At 35.8% G+C, this 20,950-nt stretch overlaps 1 protein-coding gene across 5 annotated transcripts in view; it reads left to right on the top strand.

Moving 5' to 3' along the window:
- Positions 1 to 20,396, top strand: part of MIER1 (MIER1 transcriptional regulator) — a 61,375-nt gene extending 40,979 nt beyond the window's left edge. For all 5 annotated transcript variants that reach the window (XM_028102372.2, XM_028102373.2, XM_028102377.2 and 2 more), the window contains 6 exons: positions 6,772 to 6,923; positions 7,874 to 7,955; positions 9,050 to 9,144; positions 11,757 to 11,884; positions 16,167 to 16,306; positions 18,608 to 20,396. In XM_028102372.2, the coding sequence (XP_027958173.2) occupies positions 6,772 to 6,923; positions 7,874 to 7,955; positions 9,050 to 9,144; positions 11,757 to 11,884; positions 16,167 to 16,306; positions 18,608 to 18,936 (926 nt within the window). In that variant the 3' untranslated portion in view covers positions 18,937 to 20,396. The remainder of the gene's footprint in view (positions 1 to 6,771; positions 6,924 to 7,873; positions 7,956 to 9,049; positions 9,145 to 11,756; positions 11,885 to 16,166; positions 16,307 to 18,607) is intronic.
- Positions 20,397 to 20,950: the final 554 nt, after the last annotated feature.

Genomic DNA, 20,950 nt, shown 5'->3' with positions numbered 1-20,950 from the left:
TTGATTAGATTGAATTTTTACTTGGGCATTAAAAATAGAATAACTTTTTTTTTTTTTTTTTTTTACTAAAACTGAAAGTTAACAAATACAAAGTAATTCACTGGGAATTAATTTCCCAGATTGCAGAAGTTTGTGGTTTTTGGTGGTGGTTTCTCAGCTTTCTGCATTAGTCCCCCACCACCACACACACCTAGTGAACTTTGTTGAATTATTTTGACAACCCATTTTGCTTATTTGACAAGCTTCATATGTTACTTAAAATGCCATAGTAAGCACTTCCCTAGCTAACCCACGCGCTCCTGTCTTCTGAACGCTCACATATTTATAATCACGTAAATTGTATCCACCATCATATATTTGTTTTTGCTTTTTAAAGATTCTAATATTTAGGCTTTGTAATTCATTTAGAAAGCAGTAGTTTCAGAGGATGTTACTACACTTCAGTGATTATGATCTTTTGAAATCCATCATGTTCAAGTCATTTTATGTAATTATAATAAAGGGTATTTGTTTTTTTGGTTGCTTTTATAGAGCTTTTCTCTTCATTAGATGTTCTTTGTCTTCTGTAGTTTAGTGTATTTTACCATAGTGGTGGTGTTCTGATATTCTGATTTCTTGGCATTTAGTTGTTCTACAACAGACACTTAATAAAAATCAACTGTGTTGCCTGTTTTATTTAGAGCACAGTCAAAATTCATATTTTATTTAGAGTGAAACTTAAGTGGAAAATAATTTGATCTCTTTCTGAAACCAGTAAAGGCAGTGTGGTTTATTCTTTGTGGAAATGCTAATTGTTCTTATCCAGGGTTATTTTTCAGTATGTTGTAATTGTATAAAATGAGGTGTATTCTCAGGGTCAGCCTGTCTGGTTGTCTTGTCATAATTCTAGGGGTCTGGCTTGTCATTTGGCGCCATCTGCTGATGTTTGTGTACTTAGCTTAAATAGGATATCTGTATCCTGTGGCTATCTGAAACCTACAGAATAATTCCAGAAATATCTTCCAGGTTTCCTAAGTCCAATATAGGGATATTTAAGTGGGACAACACTGAGGACTCAGGGACCCACCTTCCATGTTTCTTAGGGCTTCCTTGTAAGGCCTTGTCCACCCTCTACCCATCAGTCTCAAGAACATAAAAACTGTAGTCTCCCCCCTTCGGTGAAGAGAGGCTAAGCAGAGAACAAAAATCAGTAGTGTATCCAGATTCACTTTATCATGGCAGTTTTATTATATTTACAATTTAGAGTTTGACGAGGATTGTACCAGCAGGTTAGAAAAGGGATGAGGTTTACTACAGAAGATTTTCTAGATTGTCCTTGTACTTTTTTCTTTTTTTGTTTTATTTTATTATGTTAGTCACCATACAGTACCTCATTAGTTTTTGATGTAGTGTTCCATGATTCATTATTTTCGTATAACACCCAGTGCTCCATGCAATACGTGCCCTCCTTAATATACCCATCACTGGGCTAACCCATTCCCCCTTCCCCCTCCCCTCTAAAACCCTCAGTTTGTTTCTCAGAGTCCATAGTCTCTCATGGTTCATCTCCCCCTCCGATTTCCCCCCCTTCATTTTTCCCTTCCTTCTCCTAATGTCCTTCATTCTATTCCTTATGTCCCATAAATAAGTGATAATAATCTCCTCCAGTCCCATCCATGTTGATGTAAAAATTGGGTATTCATCCTTTCTGATGGCTAAATAATATTCCATTGTATATATGGACCACATCATCTTTATCCATTCATCTGTTGAAGGGCATCTCTGCTCTTTCCACAGTTTGGCTATTGTGGACATTGCTGCTCTGAACATTGGGGTGCATATGGCCCTTCTTTTCACTACATCTGTGCTTTTGGGGTAAATACCCAGTAGAGCAATTGCTGGGTCATAGGGTAGCTCTATTTTTAATTTTTTGAGGAATGTCCAGACTGTTTTCCAAAGTTGCTGTACCAATTTGCATTCCCACCGACAGTGTAAGAGGGTTCCCCTTTCTCCACAACCTCTCCAACATTCGCTGTTTCTTGCCATGTCAATTTTTGCCATTCTTACTGGTGTGTAAGATGTTATCTCAGTGTGGTTTTGATTTGAATTTCCCTGATGGCTAATGATGATAAACATTTTTTCATGTGTCTGTTAGCCATTTGTATGTCTTCTTTGGAGAAATGTCTGTTCATGTCTTCTGCCCATTTTTTGACTTACTTGTTTTTTGGGTGTTGAGTTTGGGAAGTTCTTTATAGATCTTGGATATCAGCCCTTTGTAGTGTCAGTTGCAAATATTGTCTCCCATTCTTTGGGTTGCCTCTTTGTTTTGTTGACTGTTTCCTTTGCTGTGCAGAAGGTTTTTATCCTGATGAAGTCCCAGAAGTTCATTTTTGCTTTTGTTCCACTTGCCTTTGGAGATGTATCTTGAAAGAAGTTGCTGTGGTCTATGTCAAGAGGTTACTGCCTATGTTCTCCTCTAGGATTTTGATGGATTCCTGTCTCACATTGAGGTCTTTATCCATTTTGAGTTTATATTTGTGTATGGTGTTAGAGAATGGTCGAGTTTAATTCTTCTGCATGTGGCTGTCCAATTTTCCCAGCACCATTTATTGAAGAGACTGTCTTTTTTCCATTGCATATTTTTTCCTGCTTTGTCGAAGATTATTTGACCATAGAGTTGAGGGTCCATTTCTGGGCTCTCTGTTCTGTTCCATTGGTCTATATGTCTGTTTTTGTGCCAGTACCATGCTGTCTTGGTGATCACAGTTTTGTAATATAGCTTGAAATCGGACAACGTGATGCCCCCAGCTTTGTTTTTCTTTTTCAACATTTCCTTGGCGATTCGGGGTCTTTTCTGATTCCATACAAATTTTCGGATTGTTTGTTCCAGCACTTTGAAAAATGTCATTGGAATTTTGATCGGGTTGGCATTGAAGGTATAGATTGCTCTGGGTAGCATAGACATTTTAACAATGTTTATTCTTCTGATCCATGAGCATGGAATGTTTTTCCATCTTTTTGTGTTTTCAATTTCTTTCATGAGTGTTCTGTAGTTCCTAGAGTATAGATCCTTTACCTCTTTGGTTAGGTTTATTCCAAGGTATCTTACGGTTTTTGGTGCTTTGTAAATTGAATCGATTCTCTAATTTCTCTTTCTACAGTTGCATTGTTAGTTTGAGATAAGAAAGCAGCTGATTTCTGTGTATTGATTTTGTATCCTGCCACATTACTGAATTGCTGTATGAGTTTTAGTAATTTGGGGGTGGAGTCTTGGATTTTCCACATAAAGTATCATGTCATCTGCAAAGAGAGAGTTTGACTTCTTCTTTGCCAGTTTGAATACCTTTTATTTCTTTTTGTTGTCTGATTGCTGTTGCTAGGGCTTCTAGTACTATATTGAACAATAGTGGCGAGAGTGGGCATCCTTGTCGTGTTCCTGATTTTAAGGGAAAGGCTCTCAGCTTTTCCCCATTGAGGATGATATTCGCTGTGGGTTTTTCATAGATGGATTTTATGAACTTGAGGAATGTTCCCTCTATCCCTATACTCTGAAGAGTTTTAATCAGGAAAGGATGCTATATTTTGTCAGATGCTTTTTCTGCATCAGTTGAGAGGACCATATGGTTCTTCTCCCTCCTCTTATTAATGTGTTCTATCACATTAATTGCGAATGTTGAACCACCCTTGCATCCGGGGATAAATCCCACTTGGCTGTGGTGGATGATCCTTTTAATGTATTGTTGGATCCTATTAGCTAGGATTTTGTGGAGAATTTTGGAATCCATACTGATCAGGGATATTGGTCTGAAATTCTCCGATTTGATGGGGTCTTTGCCTAGTTTGGGGATTAAGGTAATGCTGGCCTCATAGAATGAGTCTGGAAGCTTTCCTTCTGTTTCTGTTTTTTTGAAACAGCTTCAGGAGAATAGTATTATTTCTTTGAATGTTTGGGAGAATTCCCCAGGGAATCCATCAGGCCCTGGACTCTTGTTTTTTAGGAGGTTTTTGGTCACTCCTTCTATCTCATTACTGGTTATTGGCCTATTCAGGTTGTCAGTTTCATTCCCCAGATTAGGGAAGTTCTCAGCTACGATTTGCTCAAATATATCTTCTATTCCTCTCTCTTCACCTCCTCAGGGATCCCAATAATTCTGACATTGGAACATTTCATGGTGTCACTTACTTCTCTGATTCTGTTTTCATGGATTTTGAGCTGTTTCTCCCAAGCCGCCTCTTTTCCCTTCTTGTCTATCAATTGGTCTTCTAGATCACTAATTCGTTCTTCTGCCTTGTTTACCCTAACAGAGTATCTAGATTAGATTGCATTTTTAAGTTCTGCCAGTTCAGCTTTCATTTCTGCCCTTAGAGACTCTATGTTGCTATTAATCAGTTTCTCCATTCTAGCTATTGTCTTCATAACTGTTACCCTGAAGTCCATTTCCGACATCTTGGTTATATCTGTATCCATTTGTAAATCTGTGGCAGAAGTCACAGTCTCTGAATCTTTCCTATTTTGAGGGTTCCTCCTCCTAGTCCTTCTGTTGAGGGGTGGTGGAGGCAATGTACAGAGTCCAGATTATTGACCACGACCCAAGCAAGATGCCCCTGTCTTATAGGGACCTTAGTGTTGTTGGCCTCTTGTTCTCCCAGCCTGTCTTCTGGGGGAGGGGCCTACTGCACTGTTACTCAGACAGCGCTGTTTGGGCAGAGTTGCCCTGCCATGCTGTGGAGGGGGATGGGCTCAGTGAAAACTCGTTTTTGGGGGCTTTTGTTCTCTGGTGGCTTTCCTTGGTGGCTTTCTGCATCTCTTCTGAGAGAGCAGAAGAGACCATTTCCGTCTGCCTCAGAACAGAGAGATCACAGTCTTCATTGAGCTCTCCAGGCCACACTCTCTGTTTCTGTCTGTGCTGCTATAAACTGCAGCGTCCTGGGGTGTGAGCCCCTCCGCAGCACTCCCAGTCCTCGTCTCCAGGTCGGGGCATGTCTCTGCCCTTTGTGCTTCTAAAACCACCAGCTGTCCCCAGTTCACGTGCGCGACCCCACCGCTCCAGGTTTCCACCCTGGGGGCTGCCCTGAAGTCCTTTCCCCGCCGCTACCAGTCTGTGAGTCTGTGCCCCGTCCCCAGCACAGGAGGCTATTGCTCACTGGCGGTGTAGGATCCCCACAGCTCCCTCCCCCTTCCATTTATCTTCGGATATGTGCCTGGGGAATTATGGCTCCCCAATTCATACGTCGAAAGTAACTGCCTGCGATATTCTGTTTGTAGAGATCCAGATATATCTTCTTACATCTCAGGCTGATTTCGTGGGTGTTCAGAGTGGTCTGGTGGGTATCCAGCTCAGTTCAAGGGACAGGTTGGAACAGGGTCCCCTACTCCTCTGCCATCTTTCCCTCTGTCCTTGTACTTTGAAGAGTATTTATTTTGGGGAACAGAAAGGTAGAAGGATATTTTAAAGTGTATGTGTGTAGTTGGGGTGGAGTGTGAGACAAGATAATTTATATGAAAACACCTAACGTAGTGCCTGATACACTGGAGATGCTTAATTAGCTGCTAATTCCTTTTTTATAACACAAAGAACTTTGACACTGTTATCCTCTATCTCTTAAATTCACAGTTTTTCTTCAGCTGGCTCCTTCCTATTGGCATTTAAATCATTGTCTCCTGTGTTTAAAAACCCAACAAAACCAGAAACTTTCTTCAACTATACTTCCTCACTGGCTGCTACCCCCATGTCCTCCCTTACAACCGAACTTTTCAAGAATTCTCTCCTTTCTTTCTTCCCCTTCCATTTACTCTTCAGTCATCTCCAGTGTGGTCTGGGCGTCCGTCTCTGCACAAAAACAGCTCTTGAAACATTCCCCTCCTTGTTAGTAAAGCCAGCGTACCTGTTTCAGTTTTCATACTGGCCATTTAACAGCATTTAACCAGTCTAGTACTCCTTGAAACCTTTTCTTCCCCTAGCTGCAATGGTGCCACGTTTCTGGTATTTTTTCTGTCTTGTGAGTATTCCTTAATATTGTCTACATTTCCATCTACCTGTCATTGAATTGCACAAGGCTTTCATCTTAGGCTTTCCTCCTTTCCTTTCACTTTTAAAATTGTGATGGCACTGAGGCTTTAATCTTGTTCTAATGGAAATTCTGATGAAAGCTAAATGCTTTTTTTTTAAGAAAGACTCTTGTTTTATGAAAATGATTTATGTTCATTATAATGCATTTTTAAGCTTCATAGAAAAATATATGAAAGTAAGAAAAATGATCCCAATCTTAACCACCAAGAAATAAACCATGTTGACATTTGGTGCACATTCCTTTAGACCTCCTATTTCAAAAATTAATAATTTTAGCTAGCATCCATTGAACCTTAATATGTGCCAGAATTGTTCCAAAGTGCTTTAAATCTTTACAACCCTGTATATGATAGTGTTGTTATCCCAATTTTGCAGATGAGGCAGAGAGCAGGGAAGTAACTTGCCCAAGGTCATACAGATAGTAAGAGGTGGTGGTACTTTTCAAACGAAAAGAGCTTGGACTTGGTAAACTCAAGCTAAGTCATCTTAGCTTTGCTGTAAAAGAGCTATCAAATGGTATTTCTCTGTTCAGATTGCTTAAATCACTTAGGCTATAAATATGGTCCAAGAACAAAGTTAGACAAATACTAGGACCACATTTTACCTCTTGATAATCAACATTTTGGCTCCTAAGTGTGAGTTATTTGGTCAGTGAGAGTGGTTTAACACAAACTTGAACAATTTTTGGCATTTTTTTTAACATTATGTTTTACTACTTTAGTGTATGAAAATGATGATCAGCTCCTGTGGGACCCTGAGTACTTACCGGAAGATAAAGTGATTGTATTTCTTAAGGATGCATCTAGAAGAACAGGTGATGAGAAAGGTGTAGAAGCAATTCCTGAAGGATCTCACATAAAAGACAATGAACAGGTATATGAGTAAGAAGTAACTGTTTCATTATGGGATGAATAAGTCATGGGGAGGAAAGGTACAGCATAGGGAATATAGTCAGTGGTATTGTGATAGCCTTGTATGGTGACCCCTGTGGTGAGCATAGCGTAATGTGTACAGTTGTCCAGTCATGATGTTGTACACCTGGAGCTAATGTAATACAGTTCTATACTATATAGTTCAGTTTTAAAACAGAAATAAAAGTTTTCCCAAAATAAATTAACCATATATATTTTTATATATTTACATTTATAGATGTAAATGCTGTCACATTCACTGTTATTATTCTAGCCACCAAAATTCCTATACTGTCATCACAGGGAATCTGAAAGACCTAGCGTATACGCTCGCTTCATTAGTATGATTTCAGCTAAAATAAACAAAAATGGTATCTCATTTTGCCTGTATATACTTCTTATTAGGATTTTTGAAGTTCCTTTGGATATCCCTAAGAATGTGTAGATATCACCACCTAGGGAATATATACCTGGAATGAAGTTATCAGGGATATAGTAGACCAGTGCCTACTGTGAACCTAAAAACAGCATTATCTTTTTTTTTTAACCTTTTTTCATCAATGCTTTTCTTTCTGATTTGTTTTAAATTAGAATAGGAACCACAAAAAGCCAAAAAGAAGGATTTTGTGAATTTTATAAAATAGTTTTTTTCATTTTTAAATTTCTCAGGTACTATGGCTTCCAAGTTAGAGTATTTGCTTATCCTGTTTTTAAGCATTTAGAAGTGTTAATTATCAGGATTGAATTTGTTGTTCTTTAGTGCTCTCTGTGTTTCATTCACTAGAATTATTTGTCTTCCAGAAATGATGAAAAGAAATACTGGATTCAGGAAAAGCTTTTACTTTTTTAAGAAATTGTAGCCTTGAACTTTTCATAGTCTGGGTCACATACTGATGCCTTTTATTTTTCTAGGCATTATATGAGTTGGTTAAATGCAATTTTGACACAGAAGAAGCATTGAGAAGATTACGATTTAATGTAAAAGCGGCTAGAGGTAAACGTAAATAATGCATTTTTGTTTTCATGACTTAGCAGAAAATAAGCTTAAGATCTTCAGTCTACGTAGGTATATCCTAAGTTTAATAATAATACTGATCTTTCTGAAATCAGTAAATATTTGCTGAATAATAAGTAACTTGTAACTTGTTAAATAACTTGTATATTACACAAGCATTATGGGAAATGGGATTAAGGCTGTTTTTTATGGGAAAATAAGGCAATTAAAAATACATAATGCCTTTCAATTTCAAGGCATTTTTATTAAATATTTTCTTATTTGATCTTGTTAATAATAGCCCTATGAACTCTGGAGTGTGACAGTTGTTACTTTCAAAAATGATGAGACTGAGGTCTCTGAACTGAAGTACCTTTGCTGGGGCAAACATAATTTATAAGCAGTGAAGTCATAACTAAAATAAATCCAGTTTTTTTACTCTAAACTGGCTCCTACCCTGCTTCACTAAGAACACTATTATATAACATAACATAGCAAACAAGATACTTATTCATTCAACAAAAATTGGAGGACCTGCTAAGTTCTGAGGACATAATTGTAAACAGAGTCCTGCCCTCACGGTGCTTAGAGGCTAGGTAGGGAAGCTGAAAAATAGTTATGAGTTCTTCCAAGGAGAATTAGAGGGTATACTTCAAATTTATTGCAATAGGACTTAACCTAATTTGGGGAAAGAGTGAGGCTGTTAGGCAAAGTTTATAGAACAAAGTGGTATTTTTGCTAGAATGTAAACAAATTAGGTGAAAAGGGGGTGAGGCAGAAAATGATTCTAGACAAAGGGAACAGCATCACAAAATCTAAAGTGAGAACATAGTGAATTTAAGGAATTGAAAGGTGGCTAGTATAGTTAGGTCATAAAGGAGAAAGTGGTCCAAGGTAAGGTTGAAGAATTAGGGACCAAATCATCCAAAATTTTATTAAATACAGAATTTTTGTCACTTCATCCTTTGCAGCCATCAATAATAGAGCTCAGGAGTAAAATACTTCCCTTATCGTTATTTACATTTTTATTTATAACTATTTATGCAATATTTAGGGGAAAATTGCTTTAATAGTTTTCTCCCTCATTTTGTCAGAGGAATTATCTGTTTGGACAGAAGAAGAGTGTAGAAATTTTGAACAAGGGCTAAAGGCCTATGGAAAGGATTTTCATTTGATTCAGGCTAATAAAGTAAGTAATGGTAATGTTTTCTCTTTTATAAAAAGATAATTAGTTAACCCAGATCATCTTATATCTTTATTACTTTCAAATGTTAACAGTTCTATAATGTTTTAATATATTGATTTTTAGGGAATTATAAACTTGCCTAGATTTTCTGGGATCTGTTTAGCAGTGACTGTTTTCAGTGCATGATATTAGGAGCCTTTAAGTTTGGACTGATTTGCAGAAATGTTAATCAACTTCTGGGTGGGATGTGTGTATACAGTGTAATTACTTAAGGCTTTTTCCACAAACTTGTGACAGATTTTTTAAAGGACTGGTGTTACAAATAATTTGAAACTTTAAAATGTTTTTAACATGACGTTATTTACAATTAAAATATCTCTACATTTAAGTCTAAAATCAGATACTTAATATGTAATTTGGCTTTAATTAAAATTTAATTTTCCAGAAGAATATCTCAATAAATTAGCTTTATTATACATTATAATTTTATAATTTGACAATTTTATTTAACATGATTCATTTATTCCATATTAATACCAATTTTACAGTGTCAGTGTATACCCAAAAGAACTTCATAATTACTTCCAGATTTATTTTTAGGTTTAATTCTCTTAAAAATAAAATCAGGTTAGATTTTTAATAGGAACTATACAATTATATAGAATAGAAAAATGTGTTGTTTCTGTGGGAAATTAGGATGTGCAAAATTAAAATCTCAGAGTTTAAATGGAGGAAATGAACTAATTTCTCGGTTTATAAAAATATCACATTTTTAGCAAAAAGAAATGACAAGGAGTGTGGCTTTACATGTTTCCTTAAAGATGGCATCTAAGTTTCAAGTGATGGCTTGTCTAGGATGGTGTTGATTGAGTTCTAAATAGTCTGTCACCACATTCTTCTTTTTATACTTCTGGATGTGATTGGTGTCCACTTAATTTGAATATTTTATGTTCTGTAAATAGTTGCTTATAAATCCTGTGAGTTTATTTTTCTTAATTTTGTTGTGCATTAACTAGTTTATTTGTTTATTTTGAGAGAGCGAGAGTAGGGGTGGGGGAGAAGAGAGAATCTTAAGCAGGCTCCACATCCAGTGCGGAGCTTGACATGGTGCTTGATCCCACAACCCTGAGATCATGAGCTGAGCTGAAATCAAGAGTCGGATGTTCAGTCAGCTGAGCCACCCAGGTGCCCCTAACTAGTTTATTCTTGATTATCTTGTTGCATTTTGGTATTTGACATCAGACACAACTACTAATAAGAAATTTTGAGTCTTAGAATTGGTGTCAAAATGGATCCTACCCCTTAATGTTGTGTCCAAATCATCTGATTACCTCCAGCATAGGGAATATTCTGTGAAAGCAGTGCATTATAGTAATGCCTGGACATGTATGTTTCTGATTGTGAAAAACAAAAAAATAAATTGTTTCATGGTTGAATAGAGCAACATTTTGGGATGAGAGTTTTCTAGCATTCCTGCTTGGATTAAAACACTATATTAACCAAACCATGCTGGATTATCTATGGAGGGGACTCCTGGAGTGATAAGCTAGTATGATAGCTAGCAGCCCCAAGGAATCCCTTTTTTTTAGGGAGTAAGAACTTATTTCCAATTTTTGCTTTCAGTAAAGTACAGTTGACTTGGCTTATGTCTATATAGAAATTAGATTCTAAAGGAGGCAGAAAAAGAGCTTGAGATTATTAAAAAAAAAAAAGCGTTGATAGCTTTCAGTCTTAGAGCAAGATGGGCCAAATTTGTAAAGTGCAAGCATAAGGGAAGAAAGAAAAATGTATGTCAGGTAGTGAAATGAGGACATCATCAAATTGACTTTAGGTGCAATCAGTCCTATAGGATACCTACTTCAGGATTAGAAATTTATGGGTTTATGGGTTTAAAGCAATATGGTCTTACATCCCAACACTCATGCAGATAGTAGCTTTTTTCTTTTAAACTCCCAGTACTTTATTACATATATCAACCCTACCACAGCTCTCCAAGCCAAGTAGCAAAAAGAGGGAAGTTGTCCACATCATTTGCCAGTCCCATTGGTGCTGAACGTTTATGGAAGGGGAATCATTTATTCACACAAATAGAGCACAGTTACTGGAGTAACTTAGTGAACAACAAATTAGAATTGGCATTATTATAATACTTTTCAGCTCACTGTGGAATATTCTCAGCCTTTCTAGACAATAAAATAACTGAGTCTGGGTCACTGGTGGAACTACTAAGAGAATCTTTTAAATGGGAATTTAAAGGTAGACTCCCTAGGTACCCTGTGAGTAAAAGTATTTGCAGACTGTTTATAACAATTTTAGCTCAGATACCACTTCCAGATATTTTCAATAGAGGAGTGTTTATAGTAAATTAAGATGATAGTTTTTTAAAAAGTGTAATGCTGAATATCTGAAGATTTGTTGCCAGTGTATTATTTCTCTCAATGGGAGTTTGGAAAGAGTAGCTTTTAACAAAGCTGCTGCAGTGTTGTATTTTATACAATGTATTATATATTACGTAAGGTACATACAAATTTATTTTCAGACTTCAAATATTTTTCATGAAATAACTTCTTTAAGGAAGAGATGATTCTTAAAAACAAGTGTTTTGTTTCTTATAGGTTCGAACAAGGTCAGTTGGTGAATGTGTAGCATTCTATTATATGTGGAAAAAATCTGAACGTTACGATTTCTTTGCTCAGCAAACACGGTTTGGAAAAAAGAAATATAATCTTCATCCTGGTGTAACGTGAGTTTATTTTTTCTGTTGAGTCATATATATATTTTTGCTATTGAATTTTTTCTTGAGAAAATTGTAATTTTTAGTATCTTCATTTTCCAGTAGGATAAAAGTTTACAATAGTTTAAATTTATCCACTTAGACATATTTTCATAGGGCATTTAGACTTATCAGTGTCTTACAAAACATAAACTACAATTCATATTGCTTGAGACAATAAATACCTCAAAGCAAATACTAGAGTATGTTTCCAGGAAAGGAAATGGATCATAACAGCTGTTAAAGCATGTTTTTGTTAATTTCTGTTCCATTCAGTATAAGCACGCAGTTTTAATCTAATAATACTGTGAGCACAGTGAGAATAGGAAAAAGACTCTTTTCAAAAGCTATACGGTATGCCTAATAGAGGCCCTTTAAAAAGGAATGGAAATTAGTATTTTTTTTTGTCCCGTCTATTTTTGATCTCAGGAACCAAAATAAGATTTGGGTATAGATGATATAAAAGGGAAAAGACATAGAGATAATAAATCAGGTCAAATTTCATTTTCTTGTTACCAAGTTTTTTAAAGAGGAGAGAACATGTCCATGGTGACTTCCCTTTTCCCAGATTTCCTGAAACCTTTCCCCTAACAGAAATATTTAATAATTAGTCCTGCAACTTTAGCTTACTCCCAGTGAAATCGGGAGTACGAATTGTTATTATATGTAGTCTTCATGCAAAATGCCTTGTATGCCTGTACCAGTCACCATGCACCAAATCTCTTAGCCTCATTCAGTCTAGCTTTGGAAAAAAACTGTCCCTGCTGCCACTGGTAATTTGTTACTTAAGTACATAGAGTATTGAATGAACCTTTTGTCTCTCGTTGAGTTGCTCTAAAATGCTGGAATTAAACTTTACCATTCTATCCTTGATTATTTCCTGCTGTTTACAGAATAAAAAAAATGCTAAGTTGTAACTTCATTTGATCATTGTGTACCAATAAAGTTCTTAGGGTGGGCCAAATAACTGCCTTTGAAAGAAGTGCTTATATGCATATTTGACTGTGCTTTGCAAACTCCTAGGCTAGACTGTTTCTTGGTCATGTTCATTTACAGGTGTCTCTGCTGGTCACTTCCCTGGAGAATTAAACACTCTAAAATCCAAAGCAGAATTATCTAAAAGGGAATAAATGGGTATGATTGCCCCTGGAAATCATGGGACATTGGACTCTGTGCCTCATCCCCCATTATTCAAAGCTCATGATGGCTAGAGTAGAATTTCATACATAGTATTCCAAATTTTATCTAATTGCTTAATGTTATAAATTTATAGTTAATTTTTTTCTTGGTGATTTATTGGTAATATTGAGGTATAATGATGTAGAACTAGATACAGCGGTCTAGTCTTCAGAGTATATCTTAAAATAGTCAGTTTTCAAGCTATTCTATAGGGAAAAGCAATAGTAACATCTTTCATTTTTTTCACCCATTTCAGAAATAATGTTCACACACGAACTACAGGCAATCTGTCGTCACCAGCAGTAAGAACATAAGAATTGCCATGCTGGGTCAGACCCATGGTTCATCCAGTTTTCTCTTTCAGAAAGCATCACCAAGGGAAGTGTTGTGGGCTGGCTTAGTTGGTCCTCTGTGCTGTCAAGCTCAACAGGTTAGGTAGGGATGTGCTGCCAAACATTTGAGTTTCTTTAATAATCTCTCCATAGCTTCTGGAAACTTTTTGAAGATCCTTATATCTGTAACCTTGATTCCTCTTAAGGTTAAGTATTCAGTAGGTGGAGTAGCTGCAGTTAAAAGTAATCCCATATTATCTCTTTTTTCATGCTTTAAGATTTTTACAGTGGTCCCCTGGTATAATGGTAGGAAGTGAACAAATGGGTTTTTGTCCCCCTAGGCGAGAATATGGTGGTTTTTGTAGGCTTCAGTTATGTCCCCTGTAGGTGTTTCATAAAGTTTTGTTGTTTTTTTTTAACTGACAGAACTGTAATGTTTTATTCCTATTTATCCCTTTTAGCTGTGCTACATCTTCTATAAGAAGCTGTGACCAGACTATAATTATTGCCCAAACAGGGAGAAATTGTGGTTTTCTATAAACATGGAGATTCTTTTCAGTTTGCTTTCAGGACCTCCTCCTGTTTTTAGTTGCATTTCCAGTGCACAAAACATTGTTATTGTTATAAGACAGAAATTTGAGTTTTTTCATCTTCCTTTTTTAGTCAAAATCCATAGTTAGAGCACATTGTCCTGAAAGTTATTTGTTCATTTTTCTGTTATATTTTTACCTTCCATTTGTTCACCAGAATGAAGCACATTTGCCATTTTTATGCCTTATAAACAACCTTTGCAAAGATCTTCCTGCAGATTTTCTCTAGTTAATACCTGGAAGAACTGGTAGCCATATGCGAATTAGAGACTTTTACTGTAACAGCCTTGCAAATAATTTTTTTTTTTTTTAAAGTAAAAGTTAACCCATCATAACTCTGGTTATCTGAATGCTACTCCGACCTCCTGGATGGCCCACCTGACTCTTCTTCCTTACTCATTGTGGATGCCATTAATCCTTAAGAAACGATAATTCTTTTACAGTATCATTGCAGTATCTAGTCAATTCTAGCTTCCTTTGCTTGGCTTTTCACATCCTCCATTATCCATCCCTACCATACCAAATTTATTTCCAACAATTCCTCATCATGTATCATCTGTTCTTATTAGTCCTAGCCTCTGAAATTCCTTTGCATTCATACTCATTTGTATTTCCATGTGCTTCAAATTTGTTACATAATTGTTCTGGAATTATGATAAATGGCATAAAGCTGGAGGGGGGACTAAAACACTATTTAATTCTATTCATAGGCAAGGAAAATGAGGCCTAGAATGGTAAATTGATTAGCTCATGGTTATATACATTTCTTTGATATGTGTTTTGTACCTCAGACTGTTGAAAGCTTCAAGTCCCTATATTTATTATATCCTCATATCCCAGGGGACAGTGTGATCATGTAGTTTGATATTATAGCTACAGTTAATAGTTTGTTGTAGACTATTGCCACACTTTCAGTAAAATCCTAAGCCTTTCCACTGTTTCCTTCTTACACACATTCTTACTTACCTGTTCAGAAATTCTAAGGATTTGTCTTAGTATTTCTATTACAATTATTCTGAGGGAATTTTAAAGTAATGGCTTTATGGTTTTTTTTTTTTTTTTTTTGAGCTTCTATTCTGTGCCATGCACAACTTAGGCACAGGTGCTGCAGTGGTGAACAAAAAGATTAAAATTCCTGCCTTTGGGGCATGAGTCCAGCACTGGTATCAGCAGAGTTTCTCCCTAAAGAGCTAGAGTAAATATTTTTGGCTTTGCGGGCCTTTGGTTCTCTTGCAACCACCCAGCTCTGCTGTTGTGCAAAAGCAGTCATAGATACTATGTAAATGAGTGGATGTGGCTATGTCCCATCAAAATACTATTCACAAAACTGGTGACCAGCCCACAAGCCATAGTTTGCTGACCTTTATTCTAATGACTTAATAGCACTTCATAGTTTACAAAAACACTTCCCTACACACGTCTTGTGCAACAACTCTGTGTGGTAGATACATACATGATGTTCTAGGTAAAGACACTAAACCTCAGAGATAAGTATTTTAGCCCAGCTCTTCTAACCCCAACCCAAAGTCACTTAATACAGCTGTCCTCCCATGCCATATAGTTCAGGAATAACTTAGGGAAGAAGTGAGTTCACCTCTAATGGTATGCTGGCAGACAAAGCCAGCAGATAAGCTCAGGAATTTAGCCTTTTATGGCTCAGATCTAGCAGAAAGGTAATAACAGAAGATACCCAGGAAAGTTCAGGGAAGTGATTCACTGGTAGGCCCTGATTTGTCTTCCAGGTGTTGCTATAGCCATCACATAGTCGTTAGGAGCTTTAAAATTTCAGTCTTTCTTTGTGCAGAAATTGTTCTGTACTTCTGATTGGTACCATCCCTCTCTTCACTTACAGAACCACTGATTTTAATTGGGCCACTCTGAGCACTTGCCTATAGTTTTAAAAGTTTTAAAACTTCCTATAGGTATCTAAAATTTGCTAGCTTAAAGCCCTTATACATTTTTCCAACAAACATGTAACCAAAAGGAGCTTTCCATTTAAATGTTCAGATCCTGGTGGGGTAGATGAGGCACTGGAATGAATGTAAGTGAAAATTAGGACATATTTAATAAAGCTTTCTAAATTTAACCTCAATTTTAATTTTCAGCTTTTTTTAATATAAGAAAGTAACTTTTATTTCACTTAATTTTAAGGGATTATATGGATCGTCTTCTAGATGAAAGTGAAAGTGCTGCCTCTAGTCGAGCACCGTCCCCTCCCCCAACTGCCTCAAACAGTAGTAACAGCCAGTCTGAGAAAGAAGATGGCACTATCAGCAATAGTAATCAGAATGGTAAGCAACTAGAGAAGTACTTTGGTTTGTTCATGATGAAGGGCACTTTTCTTTTAGTAGCCCAGGCAATTCAGTTTTGGTTTGTATTAAACTTCCAATGCAGAAGTTGTAAAAATAGTAATTATAAATACCCACAGAACGAATATACATAATAAACAGCATACATACATACTAACACAATACAACTTGGAAAGAATTCCTATTGACATCACTAAAAACAAGTTTAATAAAAATAAACCATCAATAGTGACCATTTCTTTTAAGGAATTCTTTTTGAGTAGCATTGATTTTCTTAATCAGTTGGGATGCTTGGATAGCATTTTCTTGTTAACTCTTAGAGCAAAACACCAGCCATTTAGCCATTTCACCTCAGAAGTACACAGGTATTTATGAAATACTTTGAAAATTGTTTAACACTTTATCAGGAAAGTGCTTTAAGCATTTGGTGAAAAGAAGTAGGTAACAAGGGCACGGTTTTGAATAGTTTTCTCTCTGATAGCGTAATAACCATGAAGGATGAGAAAAGATAAAGCATGTGTCAGGCTCTGCATTAAAACTGTACAGAAACATTTCTATTTTTATCTCTGAGAAAGAAGGAAAATGACATTCCATTATGTTTGAGGTTCAGGTAATGTTCTTGTTTAAAATATACAGTGGACCAAGGATCATTGTGCTGATAAGACCTAGTCAGAGAATTATTTTGATTTCTGCTTTAATTAAAATGGTCTTCCTAAGACAGTTGCCAAGCAGAGACTAATAAAGCCTTTCACTCCTCTAAAAGAGGAAACTAGTAGATTGGAGATAAGTTCTGCACCTGCATTCTGATATAACAGTCTTAGAGGAGGGCCAGTGGAGAGCTAAGCCCCCCAACAGAAATTAGAACAATACTGAATGATTATCCCTTATTGTGACCTTTGGTCTCACACTGGCACTGCTGGAGTGAATATACTTTGTTCATTTGATGACCCCTCTCTGTTCCTTCACTACTTCCCCCTAAGAACAAGCCAAACAAACAAAAAAGAGGGCTAAGCAGCCATTTTTTGGTTCTGAACAGGTTTGAGGGCATATTGAATGCTATCCTGAAACAGAGTAAGAAGCTAAGAGTCAGACCTTACAACTAAGGCAAGAAGCTCAGAGACGCATACAGTTGATACTACTTTCCCTGTGTGCTCATGATACCAAATTGTTTTGTTTTCTTTTTTAACCATTTGATGAGAATATGCAGTTAACCTAAGGAAGTGTTTATAAATTACTTATAAATTATTCAGTATCTCAGAAGCCATTCACCTAGGTACCCATAATCAAGATTCCCAGGTTTTTCAAGGAAAGGAATTCTCCAGTGCAATTTTATTTCTTTCGTAAGGGGCTTAGTGTCTTGAAATCTTATTTTTTACCTACTCACGGTGGTCACATAGCTCTTTGGGCTTACTATAACAGTATCATTTCTTCTGCATCGTGGTGCATAATCCCCATATGCATTTATGATTTGAGTGCACTTTTGAGTTGGGGAAACAATATTTTCTTTGACCAAAATGTAATATTTGAGGCTCATCCTTTATCCTTAATTATTTAATAATTAAAATTTATCTCCAGTGGCACATTCTATATTTACATTAAGTATCCAAAATGTCTAGTTCATTTTGCAGTCAACTCTAACGTGCCTTTTTTACTGTAACTTGTAGTAAATAATTCTTTTCTCACCTGTTATGGAGGAATTGGTGTTTGCTTTTATGACTTTCAAATGTATGTTTGGACAGTGCAAGCACAATACCCATGGGTTTACTTACATTAAGAATAAAAGTCATGTCATTTTATATGGCAGTAGAAAAACTCAAGTTTCTAACAAATGTCAATTTTTTTTATATAGTTTTAGAAAGTTATTACCATTTTGCTAATCTGTGTGTATCTTTGCTTTAATTTAGCTTATTTAGACTACTGGACCCAGTGCTCATTTGTTGTTACATAACACCAACATGCTCCTAATATATGCCAGAATCTGTTCTCTTAATTCTTTATATTCATTAACTTACTTAATTTTCATAGCAAGCCTGTAAGGTAAGTCTCTTATTACCCTTATTGTATATGTGATGAAACTGAGGTACAAAGAATGTAAGTAACTTTTGCCCAGGGTGACACAGTTACTCAGTAAATAGAGCTAGAGTTCAGACCAGACCATATGTACACATAGATTTGACACCTCTCATTCTTGATGAAAAGCTGTTTTACAATAGCTGTTTTAGAATAGTTTACAAAGTTAGCTTTTTAATACTAGCAGTTTCACTTATGTTTCTTCCAATGTAGGGGTGTCATCTAATGGACCAGGTGAAATGCTGAACAAAGAAGAAATCAAAGTTGAAGGGTTACACGTTAATGGACCAACAGGTGGAAATAAGAGACCACTTCATGCAGACATGGATACTAATGGTTATGAAACAGATAACCTTACCACTGACCCAAAACTTGCCCATATGACTGCAAGAAATGAAAATGATTTTGATGAAAAAAGTGAGAGACCTGCCAAAAGGCGAAGGGTAAACAGCAATGGAAAAGAAAGTCCCGGTTCTTCTGAATTTTTCCAAGAAGCAATGTCACATGGGAAATTTGAAGAACTTGAAAACACAGATGACTAAATTTTAGACTTGTTTTACTTTCTTTGGAGTAAAATCTGGTGTGACTAAAATTTTCAGGGTTGATGGGTTACCTTAAAAAGTTGATTTCCTTGAAGCAGTTGGTTAAAATTTTGAAAATTTGAATTGAGTCCTAACTTTAGTAAGTAAGATTTCATAATTCTGCCCTTTGTAGACTTTTTACTTTAAAAGTGTAAAGACCCTGTTAAGGATAAAACAAATAGTTTAGTAAATTTGAATGAACTACAGAACTATCTGTACCTTCTCATTTGATGTATTAATCTTAAAAGCTCACTACAGGTACTTTTTGCTTAGTTTTTGGTAGAGAAGAAAAAACCACATTCAAATTTCTGTTTAACACCAGTTTTTCTGAGTTTCTTGAGATGTCTTTATCTTTCACAAGAGACATTTTTCTCTCCATACAAATTGAGTGTTATTATTAAGGAAACCCTTATGAATCCTGAAAGTTATGCTAGCATGATTTTTTTATATATAGAAGTTTAAAAATAAACCAAGTCAGGTTTGTATATGTAAAATTGTTGACATCAATGATGTCTTTCCATATTCTTATCTGGGCTTAAGAAATACATTCTGTATTTTTCCAGATTCTTTGTAGCCTTTGAAAGATTTTTACAGTACATATGTCTTGACTGAGCTGTCCTTTCTTAATACAAAAGCTTGTATAATTTTCTTAACTTGTACAGTTGGTAAACTTTTATGAGAGGAATTGATATTCTGAGTCTGTCAGCTTTCATTTTATTTTGCTAAGGTTTTTCTAATGAATTTTTAAGTGTTTGTGTAGTAACTAAGTCATGTTTCTTATACAGGTGGTAAAAGCATTCATAAAGGATTGTGAAAATTTTTTTCAAATTTCTACTTAAGGACAAATAGTTTGAGAATTTTGAAATTAAGCATGATACCTAGATTGCATAGTTTGTTTTGCGTTTGCTATAATTTTCAAAATTATTTTTGAAGCAAGACAAAAGTTTGATGTTGGTTTAAGTGCTTCATTCAATATATCATGCTGACCAGAATCCTGTTCAGTTATTTTTATATGCATTATAAAATTTCCCATTTTTGCATTAACTAAACGGGAAAAGGTCAAGCAATATTTAGATGTTGGCGCACACAAGGAGTTGGCAGATAACAATATTGGTTTTATGAGGAAAAAGTGATGTTCCAAAATGATAAGATGTATAACCATTGCTCTGTGTGATTACAAATAGGACCATCCATTTGCATAGCCTTGCAAGAGTGCCATTTTATTTTTAGTGCAAAATTCTTGTTAAAAATGTAGTTTTATACAGCTGATAGACCAACCTATATCCAAACTTTTATAAAAGATTATTAACTATTCTTGTTTTTTCACACAGGCATACCCCAAATGCTTCTGATTCATTTTCAGCCATCAGTTCAAGAGCTAATGCCTTTTTAAAATAAATCTTCTGTGGTCTTGTTTTTAATGGCTCAACTGTTTTATGCAATTGAGTAAAGATTTGCACTGAGAAGTTATGGTTTAGGTTACCCCATGAAGTATTACTATTAACGTATGTTCAGTCTGCTTCCTTCCACCAATGTGAACAACTCTTTTTCCCCAAACAGTGTTAAAAAGCCACTTTACAACACTTGACTTCATTTAATGCACATTCACTGTTACATACATACCTGAGTAAATCAAAGTTTTGGGTGGAAGTGTTGAGAAGTGTGAATTTTTTGTTGCTTGTTTTGTTTTACCTACAACATTAATTTATCCAGAATGGCAGCTTTAGCAGATGGTCACAATCCATTTTCTAAATCAGTTTTTATTACATGAATCCAAAGTATCCTAGCTCTCTGTCAAAGATGATCTAGAGAAGTGTTTCTCTGTCAAAGATGATCTAGAGAAGTGTTTCAAATGAGTGATGCTGTACTTTTTAAGTTGTTGCAATATTAGAGATGCTATTTTCACCTTTTTTTAAAGATGCATTTTGTTTGCAGGTTTGTGAAGTTCTTGGAAACTAATACTACAGGAACATTT

The sequence above is a fragment of the Eumetopias jubatus genome, unplaced genomic scaffold (assembly GCF_037043125.1).
Source record: "Eumetopias jubatus isolate StellerSeaLion01/CBP00866 unplaced genomic scaffold, mEumJub1_p1.0 scaffold_4, whole genome shotgun sequence".
Classification (NCBI taxonomy): Eukaryota; Metazoa; Chordata; class Mammalia; order Carnivora; family Otariidae; genus Eumetopias; species Eumetopias jubatus.
Note: the sequence above shows the minus strand (reverse complement) of the source record. Positions and strands in the feature narration are given on the sequence as shown.